Below are 19,483 nucleotides of genomic sequence, written 5' to 3'. Positions count from 1 at the left end.
CGATGAATTACTTCTAATTGGTCTAGTACTGGACGAATGATGCCTGCCCGAAGGTATGAAGAGACGAACATCATTCACTGAAATTCATTTTGAAGGAGCAGACCCCGATGCTTCGTAGCTCCAATAGAAAAGAATTCGAGAATCAATAGTGAAGCAGCTGTCTGGAACGTAGCTGTGTCTATTTTACGGTGTTTTGGCGCACTAAGTAGGTAGGTATGGTTCATTGCGTCAAAATTAGATCTAGTAATGCTACTATAGCTAAGTATTTGAGCTATAAGTACCGTTACGACCAACGTGAAGCGCGACCACAAATGGCGAGCGGAAAATGTACTTACGTGCTTTAGAGGGTTTATTGACCCCAAGGACCTAACCACACCGCGAAGGTCGTCCGGCCAGGCCAACCTGCACACCGCTATCGGTCGCTAGAGGGCAGTTATGGTCCTACCTAACGGAGGACCTGTGCGGCTCGGACCGGATTTGCGACTGGTCCGTCACCTCAGCACGGTCGGGACTCGAAGGGGGCGGCGTCAGTCTGCCGCGAGCGCTGCTGGCGGTGGGACCGGCTGGAGCGTGCACGGGAGGTGACGAGTGCCATGTGACTAGGAGGTGGACTCTGAAGACAAGAACCGTGGCGATGGAACGCCGCGTTAGCTGTGGTAGCCGGAGCGTTCTCAGACACACGATGCTCACTGTTTGCCTTCTCTGCGCATTTCTGACTCTTGGAGGTGTGGTGATTGGGGAGAACGTCGATCCCCTCGTGACATCAGACTCGAATCCCTCGTCTGTGATAAGTGTGCGAGACGGTTTGGTGCGACGGGCGCGCTCCCTGGATAGGACTGTTGGGGACGGGTTAGGTCATCTACGAGACCTCGAGGGCTTAGGGTTGAACTCAGAGAGCGAGAACAGTATTGAAGTGACCCCGAGTGCAGAGGTGGCGCCGAGAGTGGCTCCAGTGTCGAGAGACTTCCAGGAATTAAGCAATGAAGTGATAGGTGAGGTGGCCTCTGAAGTGCCCCATGAGGTGGCTCAATCGTCAACAAAGGTAGTTCAGTCGGAGGTGACCTCTCAGCGGGGAGGTCAGGGGTCCTTCGAGGAGGCGAGACCCGTACCAGACTTACTTCGTCACGTGTTCATAGCCGTGAAGACGTCGGGTCAGTTTCACGGCACCCGGCTGCCGCCGATCCTGGACACGTGGTTCACCACCGCACCCAATCAGGTGAGAGTCCGAGGCAGCTGGCAAGGAAATGTGGTCAATGTGCAAAGAGCTTTACAATATACATACATGCGACCCATGATTGACTTTCTTCAACCAACAGCCTGGCGATTACTTTGCTTTGAGGTGTTCGTTGATTGAGCAAGTTGCTGATTTGTGCTTACTTAAATGGGCGTAGGGGAACTTTGGTCCTTTACTGAAAACCAAATAAAGCGTTGTTTGGTAATGGATAGGAATAAAGAAAAGAGACATGTTTCACCATTTACACCGTATATTTCAGACGTGGTTTTTCTCTGATATCGACGATGCCGAGCTTCAACAGCGCACAGGTAAGAACTATAACCATACCTACAAGAGGATGTGCTTCTGTGAATGTGCAAATGAAAGTTTTTGTGTGCCATTGTCATACAAAAAGCCCACATGAAATTAGTTAAAAAAAATTCTGCTACGAATGACTAAAAAACACATCCTAGGTATGAACGGTGATATTCAAGCTATCGCGAAGGGAGCCTCCTGCCGTCATTTACGTCCAAAGGTCAATGAAAAAGTGCTTCCGAGTGCATATCTCATAAAGATAGGTAACTACATATTGTTCATGAAGAGGAATGTCCAATATATTTTTCTCACAACTTTCTTCTTCTTTCTTCTCTTCTTCTTTCTTTCTTCTCGGTCATAATTTAGAATACATTCATTATTATGAGGCTTCGGTTTTCTTTCATCATTATACTTATCATCATGAGCCTCAAACAAGCGCTTTCTCATATTATTTCTCACAACTGTTGAGTAAAGAATCCATAGCACAAATTTATTAAAGCTTTACGTTTGATGTGACATTAGCCTTTTTCACGACGGGCTATCTGGCGAATGCAGCTTATCTGATCAAATCTGCATCAAATATCTTTTACAGCAAATATCTTCACATCATAAATCTATTTGTGTTCTAATCGAAAGTAGTGTCCGATAATTTGAAAAGCGAGGTCTTTAAGAATCTGTGCAACCCAACTGGCAACTTGTAAGAAAGACAATACTTGTCTAATTTGACCAAATCTGCACCTAATCTGAACCAAATGTGCACCAGGTGGCCGTCGCTATTAGTCAAACATAACAAAGCATAGTCAAACGGCTATTATTGACTATGCTAGGAAAATGTGTTTTATGACGTATTTACATATAGGTACATTTATTTTCTCTAGAACGAAACAGAATCAATCCATGGATCTGCTCAGCTACCTAACTCGGGCCGCTCGTTGCAGAGAAGCGTTGCAATGGAGCACTTTTCTTGGTGCTCTGCACACACTGCACAGGCCGGACGCGTGTGGACACAGGACGGCGCCTGGCAGAAGACACGTCACGCACACATGGCACGCCTTTTTCCCGTTAGACAATGCCACCGTTTTTACGGAGACGGGCCGATACGTAACGATGATCTGGTATCGCCAGGAAAATTGCTACAACTCACGTGTCGATGCAGGACATGTGTACTCCACCGCCACCTGATACTCCTGCACCAGCAAACTGGGCTGGGTCGAGCATAGACAGTAGACTATAGACGGACAATAGACTGGCGCAAAGGCATGCCAAATTAGTGCACTCTGGGCATAAAACGGTCCCAGTGTTCGATGCGCATCTTACTATCAATTATCAACAACCATAAGCTAATAACTAGTTCAGTATTTGTCAGTTGAGAGTTATAAATGTGATTTGCTGGGAATAATCCCCTAAAGATTGCAAACAACTGGCATGTAGCGTTTAACATTTATTAGTTAGTTCACCATTAAGCACAACGACAATTTGATAGCTATAAGTAAAAATGGGTGCATGCATCTATGTTATGCAGCAATCAAAACTTTATAAGACCCTACTAGAGGTACAGGTTTACGCGATAACTGTATGTTTTGATTGATGTTATGTTACGGGTGCATTAGTTTGGGTGATTGACTTGTATTTTTAGATGTATTATTTGGATTGATTTGGGTAGCTGTTTTTAATTAAACTGTAAGGGTTGGTGATATGTGCGGGGTGTTCAAGTGCTTTGTATGTTAGGCCCTTTTTGAACTTAACCCTACCCCTACCCTACCCTACCCTACCCTACCCTACCTTACACTAACCTACCCTACACTACCCTACCCTACCCTACCCCTACCCTACCCTACCCTACCCCTAACCTACCCTACCCTACCCTACTCTACCCTACCCTACCCTACCCTGCCCTACTACTCTACCCTACTCTACCCTACCCTACCCTACTCTACCCTACCCTACCCATACACTACCCTAACCTACCCTACCCCTACCCCTACCCCTACCCCTACCCTACCCTACCCCTACCCCTACACTTCCCTACCCTACCCTACCCATACACTACCCTAACCTACCCTACCCCTACCCCTACCCCTACCCTACCCTACCCCTACCCCTACCCCTACACTTCCCTACCCTACCCTGCCCTACCCCTACCCTACCCTACCCTACCCTACCCTACCCTTACACTACCCTACCCTACCCTACCCTACCCTTCCCTACCTTACCCCTACCCTACCCTACCCTACCTTACCCCACCCTTACACTACCCTACCCTACCCTATCTCTATACACTACCCTACCCTACCCTACCCTACCCTACCCTACCCTACCCTACCCCACCCTTACACTACCCTACCCTACCCTATCTCTATACACTACCCTACCCTACCGTACCCCTACCCCTACCCCTACCCTACCCTACCCTACCCAACCCAACCCCTACACTACCCTACCCTACCCTACCCTACCCTACCCAACCCTTTCACTACCCTACCCTACCCTACCCTTACACCATACTACCCTACCCTACCCTACCCTACCCTACCCTACCCTACCCTACCCTACCCCTACACTACCCTACCCTACCCTACCCCTACACTACCCTACCCTACCCTACACTACCACCGACAGTCCAGGTTTCAGCTAAATCGGCCCAGAAACGGCTGAGATATTGCAAAAACAAATTTATCGTATTTACTGGCGAATCCCCTTGGCGAGCGGTGCCCGGCGTCGGTATTCATTGCCAAAGGTCAACGACCTCCCGGCTCTGATTTCGCTCAGGTTTGCAAGCGAAGAAACTGAGCCTAAAGCACGTGCCCTCTGCTCGGCGCCGGTCGCGATTCTAATGCTAACCCCATGGCGCACATGAGCACGCGCCACGGGCGCACTCCCGGCCGCATCGTGCCCAAAATTTAATACGACCTGTTGAATGACGTGACCCACGAGCCGTGAAAATTTCACCCTCGTGCGTCAATCGACGGCGCCGCAATAGGCGTTTTTGGGAGTAACGCCGGCTGCGTAACCCCGACGGCGGCGGACTTTTTAAGATTTATAATAGTAGACTAGAGGTACAGGTTTACGCGATAACTGTATGTTTTGATATGCATGATTAACGGATGCATGTTTGGGTGTAGAAACTTGCATTTTTATTGGTATTATTTGTGTAGAACCATGGGTAACTGCTTTTAATTGAACTGTAAAGTATGATGGTGATGCATGCGAGTTGTTCGAGCCCTTTGTAAGTCAATTCAGCCCTACCCTACCCTACCCTACCCTACCCTACCCTACCCCTACCCCTACCCCTACACTACCCTACCCTACCCTACCCTTACACTACCCTACCCTACCCTACCCTACCCTTACACTACCCTACCCTACCCTACCCTACCCTACAATCCCTTACCCTACCCTACCCTACCTTACCCTACCCTACCCTACCCCTACCCCTACACTACCCTACCCCTACCCTACCCTACTCTACCCTACCCTACCCTACTCTACCCTACCCTACCCTACCCTACAATCCCCTACCCTACCCTACCCTACCCTACCCTACCCTTACACTACCCTACCCTACCCTACCCTACCCTACCCTACCCTACCCTACCCTACCCTACCCTTACACTACCCTACCCTACCCTACCCTACCCTATCCTACCCTACCCTACCCTACCCTACCCTTACACTACCCTACCCTACCCTACCCTAGCCTTCTCTACCCTACCCTACCCTACCCTACCCTACCCTACCCTACCCTACCCTACCCTACCCTACCATACACTACCCTACCATACACTACCCTACCATACACTACCCTACCTTACACTACCACCGACAGTCCAAGTTTCAGCTAAATCGGCCCAGAAACGGCTGAGATATTGCAAACACAAATTAATTGTATTTACTGGCGAATCCTCTTGGCGAGCGGTGCCCGGCGTCGGTATTCATTGCCAAAGGTCAACGACCTCCCGGCTCTGATTTCGCTCAGTTCTGCAAGCGAAGAAACTGAGCCTAAAGCACGTGCCCTCTGCTCGGCGCCGGTCGCGGCCCCATCACGTGCATACCGCTGAACCCACACCCTCGAAAATTTAATACGACAAATAAGTGCACGCGTCCGACTTACAGCGAAAATTTCACCCCCGTAGCCCTTACCGTTCGCGAGCAATAGCCTGTTGCCGATTCTAGTGTAAACCCTATGGCACACCACGTGAGCGCGCGCCACGGGCGCACCCCCGGCCGCATCGTGCCCAAAATTTAATACGACCTGTTGAATGACGTGACCCACGAGCCGTGAAAATTTCACCCTCGTGCGTCAATCGACGGCGCCGCAATAGGCGTTTTTGGGAGTAACGCCGGCTGCGTAACCCCGACGGCGGCGGACTTTTTAAGATTTATAATAGTAGACTAGAGGTACAGGTTTACGCGATAACTGTATGTTTTGATTGATGTTATGTTACGGGTGCATTAGTTTGGGTGATTGACTTGTATTTTTAGATGTATTATTTGGATTGATTTGGGTAGCTGTTTTTAATTAAACTGTAAGGGTTGGTGATATGTGCGGGGTGTTCAAGTGCTTTGTATGTTAGGCCCTTTTTGAACTTAACCCTACCCCTACCCTACCCTACCCTACCCTACCCTACCTTACACTAACCTACCCTACACTACCCTACCCTACCCTACCCCTACCCTACCCTACCCTACCCCTAACCTACCCTACCCTACCCTACTCTACCCTACCCTACCCTACCCTGCCCTACTACTCTACCCTACTCTACCCTACCCTACCCTACTCTACCCTACCCTACCCATACACTACCCTAACCTACCCTACCCCTACCCCTACCCCTACCCCTACCCTACCCTACCCCTACCCCTACACTTCCCTACCCTACCCTACCCATACACTACCCTAACCTACCCTACCCCTACCCCTACCCCTACCCTACCCTACCCCTACCCCTACCCCTACACTTCCCTACCCTACCCTGCCCTACCCCTACCCTACCCTACCCTACCCTACCCTACCCTTACACTACCCTACCCTACCCTACCCTACCCTTCCCTACCTTACCCCTACCCTACCCTACCCTACCTTACCCCACCCTTACACTACCCTACCCTACCCTATCTCTATACACTACCCTACCCTACCCTACCCTACCCTACCCTACCCTACCCTACCCCACCCTTACACTACCCTACCCTACCCTATCTCTATACACTACCCTACCCTACCGTACCCCTACCCCTACCCCTACCCTACCCTACCCTACCCAACCCAACCCCTACACTACCCTACCCTACCCTACCCTACCCTACCCAACCCTTTCACTACCCTACCCTACCCTACCCTTACACCATACTACCCTACCCTACCCTACCCTACCCTACCCTACCCTACCCTACCCTACCCCTACACTACCCTACCCTACCCTACCCCTACACTACCCTACCCTACCCTACACTACCACCGACAGTCCAGGTTTCAGCTAAATCGGCCCAGAAACGGCTGAGATATTGCAAAAACAAATTTATCGTATTTACTGGCGAATCCCCTTGGCGAGCGGTGCCCGGCGTCGGTATTCATTGCCAAAGGTCAACGACCTCCCGGCTCTGATTTCGCTCAGGTTTGCAAGCGAAGAAACTGAGCCTAAAGCACGTGCCCTCTGCTCGGCGCCGGTCGCGATTCTAATGCTAACCCCATGGCGCACATGAGCACGCGCCACGGGCGCACTCCCGGCCGCATCGTGCCCAAAATTTAATACGACCTGTTGAATGACGTGACCCACGAGCCGTGAAAATTTCACCCTCGTGCGTCAATCGACGGCGCCGCAATAGGCGTTTTTGGGAGTAACGCCGGCTGCGTAACCCCGACGGCGGCGGACTTTTTAAGATTTATAATAGTAGACTAGAGGTACAGGTTTACGCGATAACTGTATGTTTTGATTTATGCTATGTTACGGGTGCATTAGTTTGGGTGATTGACTTGTATTTTTAGATGTATTATTTGGATAGATTTGGGTAGCTGTTTTTAATTGAACTGTAAGGGATGGTGATAGTTGCGGGGTGTTCAAGTGTTTTGTATTTTGGGCCCTTTTTGAACTAAACCCTACCCCTACCCTATCCTACCCTACCCCCTACCCTACCCTACCCTACCCTACCCTACTACCCTACTCCTACACTACCCTACCCTACCCTACCCTACCCTACCCCTACCCTACCCTACCCTACCCTACCCTTACCCTACCCTACCCTACCCCTACCCTACCCTACCCTACCCTACCCCTACCCTACCCTACTACCCTACCCTACCCTACCCTACTCTACCCTACCCTACCCCTACCCTACCCCTACCCTACCCTACCCCTACACTACCCTACCATACCCTACCCTACCCTACCATACCCTACGCTACCCTACCCTACCCCTACACTACCCTAACCTACCCTACCCTACCCTACTCCTACACTACCCTACCCTACCCCTACCCTACCCTACCCTACCCTACCCTTACACTACCCTACCCTACCCTACCCTACCATACCCTACCATACCCTACCCCTACCCATACCCATACACTACCCTAACCTACCCTACCCCTACCCTACCCTACCCTACCCTACCCTACCCTACCCCTACCCCTACTCTACCCTTCCCTACCCTACCCCTACCCTACCCTACCCTACCCTACACTACACTACCACCGACAGTCCAAGTTTCAGCTAAATCGGCCCAGAAACGGCTGAGATTTTGCAAAAATAAATTAATTGTATTTACTGGCGAATCCTCTTGGCGAGCGGTGCCCAGCGTCGGTATTCATTGTCAAAGGTCAACGACCTGCCGATATGCTTTTCACTCAGGTTTTTAAGCGAACAACTGAGCCTAAAGCACGTGCCTTCTGCTCGGCACTGGTCGCGGCCCCACCACGTGCACACCGCTGAACCCACACCGTCGAAAATTTAATACGACAAATGAGTGCACGCGCTCGACTTACAGCGAAAATTTCACCCCCGTAGCCCTTACCGTTCCCGAGCCATAGCCTGTTTTTGCCGATTCTAATGCTAACCCTATGGCGCACATGAGCACGCGCCACGGGCGCACCCCCGGCCGCATCGTGCCCAAAATTTGATACGACCTGTTCATTTACGTGACCCACGAGTGGTAAAAATTTCACCATCCTGCGTCAATCGACGGCGCCGCAATAAGCGTTTTTGGGAGTAACCCCGACGGCGGCGTGGGCGTGGGCGGCGGCGGACTTTTTAAGATTTATAATAGTAGATATGAAATGACCAAAAGCTTTATTTATTCGGCTTTAGAGGGCTTCTAAAAAGCGAACCTAACACCTCGAACATAATTCGGTATTTTAACGTTCGGAGCTTGTGTGTGCCACCTGCATCGACATTTGCAAATTCCGATGGACGTCCTGCAGTTGCAGCACTTTTTAACACTAAAGGCGGCTTAACAGCTCGATATTTAGAAAGGATGCCTCGATAAGCAAAATTCGCAATAAATCCTGAACAAGAAGGCCCCGGAGATCCAAATAAGGCGTGCAATGTTGCACACCGACCTTCACAAGGCGTCATCCTGCCACCTGGGACATTTAGTTTAGTTTAGTTTACCCTCTCTAGCCTTACCGAAGGAACGTAATGGTATAGTATTATAACCAGTAAAACGCCTTTTGGGCGAAGAACGAGCGAGCGAGATAGTGAGCCCTGCACGTGCGGAAGGGCGAGAGGGTGCTTCCAACGGGCTTGCGCAAAGCACCCTTCTAACCGGTCGCTAGCGGTGTGCCAAATTTGAACGCAATCGGCCCAGCCGTTCCTGAGATCTGGAAGCGGCATTCTGCACGTGCGCACGTGCAAACGGGGTCCAAAATGACTTTTGCACGGCACCCTACTAACTGGTCCCCAACCGTGTACCAAATTTGAGCGCAATCAACCCAGCCGTTCTCGAGATCTGGAAACGCCCCCTGCACGTGGGCACGTGCAGTAGCACCCCAACCGCAACACATGGGAATGCATTGCCTGGTGGGTGCCTACCTGTATGCCAAGTTTCAGCGAAATCGCACCAGTAATTACCGAGTTACTGAAATGGGAACAAATTTGGCACCTCTTATTGTTGTATTTTGCACGTGCGCTGGGGGTGACCCACATGCATCGAGAGTATCCTATTTTGGGTAGAAGGGATGCTGCTACCCTACAAAAAGTACCGCAAGTCAATCGCCCAAGCGGCTGCTGAGATATGAGCCTCTCAAAATCACTACTTTTGCAAAACATCTTGAACACCCTTGAGTTTTCACGTGGCACGTGCCACGACGGTCACTGAGATGTATCAAAAGTAGTCAATTACGGGGTAGAAGGGATGGGGCTACCCAACAAAAAAGACCGCAGGCCAATCGGTCCAGCGGTTGCTGAGATATAAGCCTCTCAAAAGCGTTACAGGCCGGGCCGGGCCGGGCCGGGCCGGGCCGCTCATACTGAGATTTTTCCGTTATATTGAAAAGACTCACTTGGCTCGCTGCGCTCGCTCGCTCGTAATAATTAGACATGTAAGAGACAGAGAGACATAGAGACATATAGACAGAGACAGAGACAGAGACAGAGACAGAGACAGAGACAGAGACAGAGACACAGAGAGAGAGAGAGAGAGAGAGAGAGAGAGAGAGAGAGAGAGAGAGAGAGAGAGAGAGAGAGAGAGAGAGAGAGAGAGAGAGAGAGAGAGAGAGAGAGAGAGAGAGAGAGAGAGAAAGAGAGAGAGAGAGAAAGAGAGAGAGAGAGAGAGAGAGAGGAAGAGAGGAGAGGAGAGGGAGAGGGAGATGAAGGAGAAAGGGCGAAGAGAGCCATAGCGAAGTCATCGTCTAGCCCAGTGCCCTGGCTCCACTGTCCGCTGTAACAAGTCGGGTCCTGGTAGGCTGTGCCGCATAGCGTCCGTGCACTCCGGGCTAGCCTACCTATTCAGGATTTATCTCCTCTCGAGCGACTGCTATGCCAAGGCTACCGCTCCACACACAGGAAGAATATTTGTTGATATCTTGGATTTGTTGGGCAGCATACGAATATTATAGAAAATAACTACGCATAAAGCGGATCGGTTTCGTTTTCATTAACGGCGGGTAGAATATTATAGGTACAGCCCACCGCTAAAGTAATGTAGGGTTTTACCAATCTCAACGGTTGGCTTTGACCGGCGATTGTTTAATGCGGAGTGATCGAAAACAAGATGTCAATAGCTAAAGTTGCAGCTGCAAGGGTGACGATACATAGATACATATACATACATGTAGCGTACGATACATACGCTACATTCAAAGTTTCACTGTAGTCTGGCTAATCGTTCCTAAGCTTCAGAAGCAGAACATACCCATGACTGAAACCCCACATTACTTCTGCTGTGGACTGTACCTAGGTATGTACAATAACTAGGTATTACAGCGTAAGGAAGGAGTACGCAAAACACTTCAACATTGTGGAGTTTATTTGTAAATACCCGTAGATAATATCTGGAGCACATTTATTCTGCATTATCCACCCATTATTGCATGCTGTGAGCCAGTACCTATGTAGTTATGCCAATGTCTTACTTGCCACACGGGCTTATATATTCCCGACCGGGGCTGGGAAAATGCGTTTTATTCACCGAGGTTTTTGTGCGGAGGACCGAGTGCCGGTAGGCACGAGGTCCGTAGCCAAAAACCGAGGTGAATAAAACTGCATTTTCACAGCCCAAGGTTGGGAAGAGATTTACCACATGCCGTACCGGCGCAACAGTTGATATCATATTCATTTGATATTTTACACTTTAATCTTAATATTGTGTTAATATTATATTAATACTATGTTCATATTTATAGTCACCGTGATTATCTTTTTGTGTTTTTCATTATTAGGCTGCGTTGAGTATGAAAGATGAAATTCCTACTTCCCCTTATTTAGGGTTTGAAAAAGCTGAGGATGAAGATGGTGAAGCGCCAGAAGTTAGAATAAAGATATGGAGTCCAGCAGGAGTGAGGAAACCGTGATGAAAACTAAAAATTTGGTGAAACGCTGAATCAAACGCGTCTTGGATCCCAGCTGGAACAATATCAAATGTTTCATTGTGGCACGTTAAGATGCTTCACGCATTTAAATTGTTCGTTTTTTTGCGTGCATTATGTAGAAATAATTATTATTCCGAACATGTTCTGCAGCAATAAATACATTGGCATTGGAACGATAACCTTGTTTAGTTGAATTACGTTGACAGCAAAAGTATGTAAACACGCAGTCACTCACTTTTGCTGTTGCTGTTAGTGAACACACAATTCGTAAATATCTTCTTTGAAATTGGTTCTTCCGCTCAGAATATTCAGTAAAACTTTGTCTGGGAAAATCAAAAAGCCCTAGGGCCGAATCGTTTCCCAAATACCTTCAACATTAGCCGAGGCGGGCCGAAGCCATTTCCCAAATGCACGTGCTAATGTTAAAGGGATATCTCGGCATGTGGTAAAAAGCGAAGTATACCGCCGTCATAACATCTGTTCGTGTCGAATGTATATTAGACAAAGACAACAACTATTGCAATGTCATGTCACCACTTCCTTCCCCACACCGGCTGGTTTATGTATGTCGTGACGGTGACAGAGCCCTCGCTTCACAGGTGGACACGTAATTAACACCAACTGTTCGCCATCCCACCGAAGGGAGGCGCTCTGCTGCAAAATGGCCGTCGAATACGACACCTTCATGGCCTCTGGGAAAAAGTGAGTAGCAGGGTAGCATGTGTGTTGCATGTGGGCTTCCATGAAATGTCATCACATGCTGATCAATGATCATCTTATGATGACTTAGCGTCGACCTTCAGTCGTCACAAGCCTATAATAATGTCGTTTTATTGTTAAAGGGACACTCCCACCTTAACATTAGTTTTGAGTTGAGATAGCCAAATTGGTGGCCATGGCCTGCAAATACCGGTTTGGGCACTCACAACATCGACAAATGCTTTAATTCGGAGATATGGAATTTCAAACTTGCAGTTTTCGGATTCTAAGGGGCTAGTGCATTGGTATGCCCCCTTAGAATTTGTGACGTCAGCGGAGAGCTAACGATTTTTAAATCTTTTACTAAAACGTTTGGTAGCACGCGGTGGTATATGCTGCTTTGCGCGCAACAAATGCCGCACTTTCAAATAAAGTCGCTAGGAACAGCGGAGATCCCAAAAAGTAAACAAAAGTAAAAGTCTAATATCTTGAAAACCGGTGAATATTTATCGATGAAATTTGGTAGATATTCGTTTTCGCTCTTTCTGAACCGAGCGACATCACTTTCGTGTCAATTCATTAACTTTTTTGAAGGTGGGGGGGGGGTCCCTTTAACATATGCGAGTACCTACATATAGTTATCGCATGTTTTCCTTTCATTTATGAATAACACAACATATGTGATCGTATCGTTTATAAAAAACACAAAATTTATAAGTCCGCATCCCACCTTTATTCTAAATAGCCGTTATTTGGGATCCCTCCGACACCCACAAACGTTACCCTGACGCCCGTGTCACGCTTTCAGGTGGTTCTGTCACTTCGATGACGACAATTACGTGAACGTGGTTCGTCTGTCAGAGCTGCTCTCTGGATACAGTCCCCAGCAGGACTGGTACCTGGGCAAGAACAGCATCCGGGCGCCGCTGCAGATCCTCGACAGAGACCGGCCAGGGGTGAGTGCCGAGCGAAATGATGGTTTCACACCGATGGTGTCATTGTAACTACCCTCTTAATTTGTTTAAGAAATATCCCATTTCCCTACAATGATTATTCAACGGCACTGCCGTTTTGTGCCATCCCCCTGTCACCACGAGATGTTAGAGGTCAGCTTCCCACCTACATGCCACTTTGTAACTCTAAGCGTGTCACTCTGTCACCCTGACCGTGTCACTTTGTGGCTGCAGGAGCGGGTGTCATTCTGGTTCGCCACTGGTGGGGCTGGCTTCTGCCTCAGTCGAGCCCTCGCCCTCAAAATGGCACCCATCGCCAGGTAAGACACGAAGACTCAAAGGACATTGCTGAAGACGGTCGAACTGTTTTTTTTTTTTTTTGTAATAATGTGTGCATTGTAAATACAACGGTACATATAAATATCGTAAAAACAAAAATAGCGTAGTGAGATAGCCTGGCCCAGGTACCATGCATATCAACATCAAGTGACGTTTTATGTCGTAGCGTCTTCGCCTGACGGTCGCACGTTCTGTTTCAGCGGCGGCCGGTTTATGCGGGTCGGTGACAAAATCAGACTGCCCGATGACGTCACTGTCGGCTATATTGTCGGTACGATTAAGCATGAAATAAGTGTGCAAATATATGCATATTCATAACACTTATCATTGCAGCGATGACTAAATACGTATAGCCGGGTAAACGATCAATATGGACGGCAGAAAAATGGAAAAATGAGAGGGATCGAACTCTGGAGGAAAAGACGGTTCTTTGACCGGGGAAGGCGATTCTCAAATTCCAACTCTCAGCTGATATGTCAATAATAAGGGGTCATTTAACTGAGGCGATTTCTTATTTGGTAAGCGGGTAAGACCAGTGGAGACGGCTGACCTGACTGGGGAGATGGTTGACCTCAGGAAGAGCGACGTCTGACCTGGAAGGGAGAGACGGCTGACCCGATGTGTCACTGTGTGTTTCAGAGCACCTGCTGAAGGTGCCTCTCTCCGTTGTGGACCAGTTCCACTCACACCTGGAGCAGATGAAATTCATTAGGACCGACCAGCTGAGTAAACAGGTGGGCACAGGAGTGGATGAAGAGCTTGTTGAGTGTCTGAACGTCGATTCCGTGTATGATGTATGAGTCGGGCGCCTTATACGGCATTTCAAAGGTGACCCGCCGCTTATTCGTTCTTGGGACTACGTGGCGAGAAATAGCCTTTAAATGTTCCTCACAAATGATTTATGTGCTTTTAGGTAACGTCAAACGTGACATTATTTTTATTGGCCTTTTGGACACCAGATTCCGCAAATGTTTATTCTGCATGCTGTCGTTGAATTAATTCCTTTATTTGTAAATGTTTCCTAATTTCTCCACATGCAGTCGGCGAATAAATCCGTTTATTCTTCGTTGTCCTCAGATATCGTTCAGCTACTCTCAGTACCCGGATGAGGCAAATGTCGTCAGTCTGGACACACTGGACTCGCAGAGGGACCCGACCAGGTGAGATGCAGTGCGACCTCCGTCCAGCTTAGTGCTTACCCCACCACGGGAGCAGCGGAAGTTGTTAGCACAGGCGTCGGGGCTTCAGATGACAAATCGTTTGTATGACCATTGACTGTTAGCCATCAGTACCGTCGTTGACCGTCCTTTTATTCGCAGGTTTTACTCGCTTCACTGTCTGATTCATCCAAACGCCACGTTCTGTCCGTCATGAAGCCGTTCAAATCGCTATGAGAAGGTACGAATACGGGCTATCACGGGACGTACGGCACGGACCGTCACGGAATCTGCGATTGACGGGTCTGCACTGCCACCGTCCTGCATGTGACGTCATCCGTGCCCCGTTTTACCACCAAGTGACGTCACCCACCTCTGCGTTTCGGCTCAGCGGCAAATGCGTCTCCCGCAACACCCAACGCAGCGGCTCTCTACAGTCTCCAAGACGTGATCAATCTGTGATATGCTGTGACGAGGCTGTTGATGCGAACAATACCCGACCGGCCGTTGCCGACAGTGATGATACCTGGCGCTCGCGCTGCCACCGCGCCGCTCTGGACCGACAAACGCGACTGTCCGCCGCGCGGTGCGATCCTTATCAGCAACGCCAAGGTAAACGGCTCGCGCCCCGGCGAAAAGTCTCTCCGACTCGAAATCACCGAGGAAACTGGTGGCCCATTGACGCTTCGCGACTCTTTTACGCCGCCGGACAATAGGTCGCGGTACAATCGGACGGTAATCGGGTGTCGGAGGGTCGTCACTGGACGGGACAGGTGTTGGTTTGGCTGTGGGGCGGACGCGGACGGCGCGGAGCCGTCCAAAAACCAGGCGCGATGGGCTGTTGTTGCGACCCGCCATATGTGTTGGATGGATGACGACGCGGCGCTAGTTTGTATTTATTTACATGACGTTTGTCGTTTTGTTAGCATTGTTAAGTGTGGTGCTGATTGTGTGAGGCATGCCGGCTATGAGATCTCATGCGAAGAACTGTGGTGTGAAGTGTGGAATTGATCCTTACCGGTTAAATGTGTCGTGATGCGCTTGTAGGTATTTATGCAGTGACTTTACAATTATGGCTGCCCCTCCACACGATGTGAAACACGCATGTTGATATTGTATAATGTTTAGTTATAGACCGCAAACAAATGGCAGCATTCCTGTTTGTCCGAGTAAATCGTGAAATAAAAACATGACAAACGGCGTCCAACAATGATGAACGCACGCCGACAAAGCTGACAGTTGCGATACGGCCTTAGGGCCTTGATACGGCCGTTTGTTATCGAAACAGTGCCGGTAACAAGGGCTCCGATATCAGCCGATAAGCCTTCAATATCGACTCGGTGTAAAAAGACGCTGCATCCATGGGTTCCTGCGAAGGTCCAAGGTCCCGCGTCGGCGCGATTTGGTGGCCTGATAGGGGTAAATCGCACATCCGCCCGACGGCCGACAGGGAAGACTGGCGCCGACGACACGGCGTGGACGACACGGCGTGGACGACACGGGCCAGGAAAGGTCACCGGCCGGGCGAGTCAGGCGTCACCGGCCGTAACGAGGAGTCGACGGTTCCTGGCGCCGGCTGGAATCACTAACCGGGGAGTCCGGGATGAAATTATACTTAAGGACATGGCCACTAGTAAACACTAGAGGTACAGGTTTACGCGATAACTGTATGTTATGATATGTATGATTAACGGATGCATTAGTTTGGTTGTAGAAACTTTCATTTTTATTGGTATTATTTGTGTAGAACTGGGTAACTGCTTTTAATTGAACTGAGTGTAAAGTATGACGGTGATGCATGCGAGTTGTTCGAGCCCTTTGTAAGTTAGGATGTTACTCAATTCAACCCTACCCTACCCTACCCCTACCCTACCCTACCATACCCTATCCTACCCTACCATACCCTACCCTACCCTACTACCTTACCCTACCCTACCCTACCCTACCCTACTCTACCCTACCCTACTACCCTACCCTACTACCCTACCCTACTACCCTACCCTACTACCCTACCCTACTACCCTACCCTACTCTACCCTACCTTACCCTTCCCTACCCTACCATACCCTACCCTACTACCCTAACCTACCCTACTATACCCTACCCTACCTAATTCTACCCTACCTAGCTCTACCCTACCCTACGCTACCCTACCCTACCCTACCCTACCTTACCCTACCCTACCCTACCCTACCCTACCCTACCCTAGTCCCTACCCTACCCTACCCTACTACCCTACCCTACCTTACCCTACCCTACCCTACCCTACCCTACCCTACCCTACCCTACCCTACCCTACACTACACTACCCTAACCTACCATACCCTACCCTACCCCTACCCTACCCTACCCTACCCTACCCTACCCTACCCTACCCTAACCTACCCTACCCTACCCTACCCCTACCCTACCCTACTCTACCCTACCCTACCCTACCCTACCCTACCCTACCCCTACCCCTACCCCTACACTACCCTACACTACACTACCCTACACTACCACCGACAGTCCAAGTTTCAGCTAAATCGGCCCAGAAACGGCTGAGATATTGCAAAAACAAATTTATTGTATTTACTGGCGAATCTCCTAGGCGAGCGGTGCCTTGTGTCGGCCTTCGTTGTCTGATTATTTTCACTCAGGTTTTTAAGCGAACAACTGAGCCTAAAGCACGAGCGTTTTGCTCGGCGCCGACCGCGGCCCCACCACGTGCACACCGCTGAACCCACACCGTCGAAAATTTAATACGACAAATGAGTGCACGCGATCGACTTGGCGTGAAAATTTCACCCCCGTAGCCCTTACCGTTCCCGAGCAATAGCCTGTTTTTGCCGATTCTAATGCTAACCCTATGGCACACATGAGCACGCGCCACGGGCGCACCCCCGGCCGCATCGTGCCCAAAATTTAATACGACCTCTTGAATGACGTGACCCACGAGTCGTGAAAATTTCACCCTCCTGCATGAATCGACGGCGCCGCAATAAGCGTTTTTGGGAGTAACCGGCGGCGGACTTTTTAGGATTTATAAATACTAGAGGTACAGGTTCACGCGATAACTGTATGTTTTGATATGTATGATTAACGGATGCATTAGTTTGGGTGAAGAAAGTTGCATTTTTATTGGTATTATTTGTGTAGAACTTGGTAACTGCTTTCAATTGAACTGTAAAGTATGATGGTGATGCATGCGAGTTGTTCGAGCCCTTTGTAAGTTAGGATGTTACTCAATGCAACCCTACCCTACCCTACCCTACCCCTACACTACCCTACCCTACTCTACCCTACCCTACCCTACCCTACTCCTACACTACCCTACCCGACCCCTACCCTACCCTACCCTACCCTACTCCTACACTACCCTACCCTACCCTACCCGACCCTACCCTACCCTACTCCTACACTAACCTACCCTACCCCTACCCCTACCCTACCCTACCCTACCCTTACACTACCCAACCCTACCCTACCCTACCCTACCCTACTCTACCCTACCCTACCCTTCCCTACCCCTACACTACCCTACCCTACCCTACCCCTATCCTACCCTACCCTACCCCTACCATACCCTACCCCTACCCTACCCTACCCCTACACTACCCTACCCTACCCCTACACTACCCTACCCTACCCTACCACACTACCCTACCCTACCCTACCCCTACCCTACCCTACCCTACCCTACCCTACACTACCATACCCTACCCTACCTTACCCTACCCTAACCCTACCCCTACACTGCCCTACCCTACCCCTACCCTACCCTACCCCACCCTACCCTACCCCTACACTACCCTACCCTACCCTACCCCACCCTACCCCTACACTACCCTACCCTATCCTACCCCTACCCCTACCCTACCCTACCCTACCCCACCCTACCCTACCCTAGCCTACCCTACCCTACCCTACCCTACCCTACCCTACCCTACACTACCACCGACAGTCCAAGTTTCAGCTAAATCGGCCCAGAAACGGCTGAGATATTGCAAAAACAAATTAATTGTATTTACCGGCGAATCCCCTTGGCGAGCGGTGCCCTGTGTCGGCCTTCGTTGTCAAAGGTCAATGACCTGCCGGCTCTGATGCTTTTCACTCAGTTTTTTAAGCGAACAACTGAGCCTAAAGCACGTGCCCTCTGCTCGGCGCCGGTCGCGATTCTAATGCTATCCCTATGGCGCACATGAGCACGCGCCACGGGTGCACCCCCGGCCGAATCGTGCCCAAAATTTAATACGACCTGTTTAATTTTGTGACCCACGAGTCGTGAAAATGTCACCCTCCTGCGTCAATCGACGGCGCCGCAATAGCCGTTTTTGGGAGTAACGCCGGCTGCGTAACCCCGACGGCGGCGGACTTTTTAAGATTTATAATAGTAGACTAGAGGTACAGGTTTACGCGATAACTGTATGTTTTGATTTATATTATGTTACGGGTGCATTAGTTTGGGTGATTGACTTGTATTTTAAGATGTATTATTTGGATAGATTTGGGTAGCTCTTTTTAATTAAACTGTAGGGGTTGGTGATAGGTGCGGGGTGTTCAAGTGTTTTGTATGGTAGTACCCTACCCTACCCTACCCTACCCCTACCCTACCCTACCCTACCCCTACACTACCCTACGGCTACCCTACCCTACCCTACTCCTACACTACCCTACCCTACCCTTCCCTACCCTACCCTACCCTACCCTTACACTACCCTACCCTACCCTACCCTACCCTTACACTACCCTACCCTACCCTACCCCTACCCTACAATCCCCTACCCTACCCTACCCTACCCTA

The 19,483-nt window shown here is 49.7% G+C and overlaps 1 protein-coding gene across 1 annotated transcript; it reads left to right on the top strand.

Moving 5' to 3' along the window:
- Positions 1 to 199: 199 nt before the first annotated feature.
- On the top strand, positions 200 to 15,901 carry LOC122379079 (fringe glycosyltransferase-like). The gene is made up of 9 exons (XM_043361009.1): positions 200 to 1,216; positions 1,494 to 1,542; positions 12,152 to 12,254; positions 13,060 to 13,207; positions 13,439 to 13,524; positions 13,744 to 13,814; positions 14,183 to 14,277; positions 14,621 to 14,703; positions 14,863 to 15,901. The coding sequence occupies exons 1-9, from the start codon at positions 635 to 637 to the stop codon at positions 14,915 to 14,917; spliced, it is 1,272 nt and encodes a 423-aa protein (XP_043216944.1). The 5' UTR covers positions 200 to 634; the 3' UTR covers positions 14,918 to 15,901.
- The last annotated feature ends 3,582 nt before the right edge of the window (positions 15,902 to 19,483 follow it).

Source organism: Amphibalanus amphitrite, unplaced genomic scaffold (genome assembly GCF_019059575.1).
Source record: "Amphibalanus amphitrite isolate SeventyFive unplaced genomic scaffold, NRLGWU_Aamphi_draft 000007F_arrow, whole genome shotgun sequence".
Taxonomy (NCBI): Eukaryota; Metazoa; Arthropoda; class Thecostraca; order Balanomorpha; family Balanidae; genus Amphibalanus; species Amphibalanus amphitrite.
Note: the sequence above shows the minus strand (reverse complement) of the source record. Positions and strands in the feature narration are given on the sequence as shown.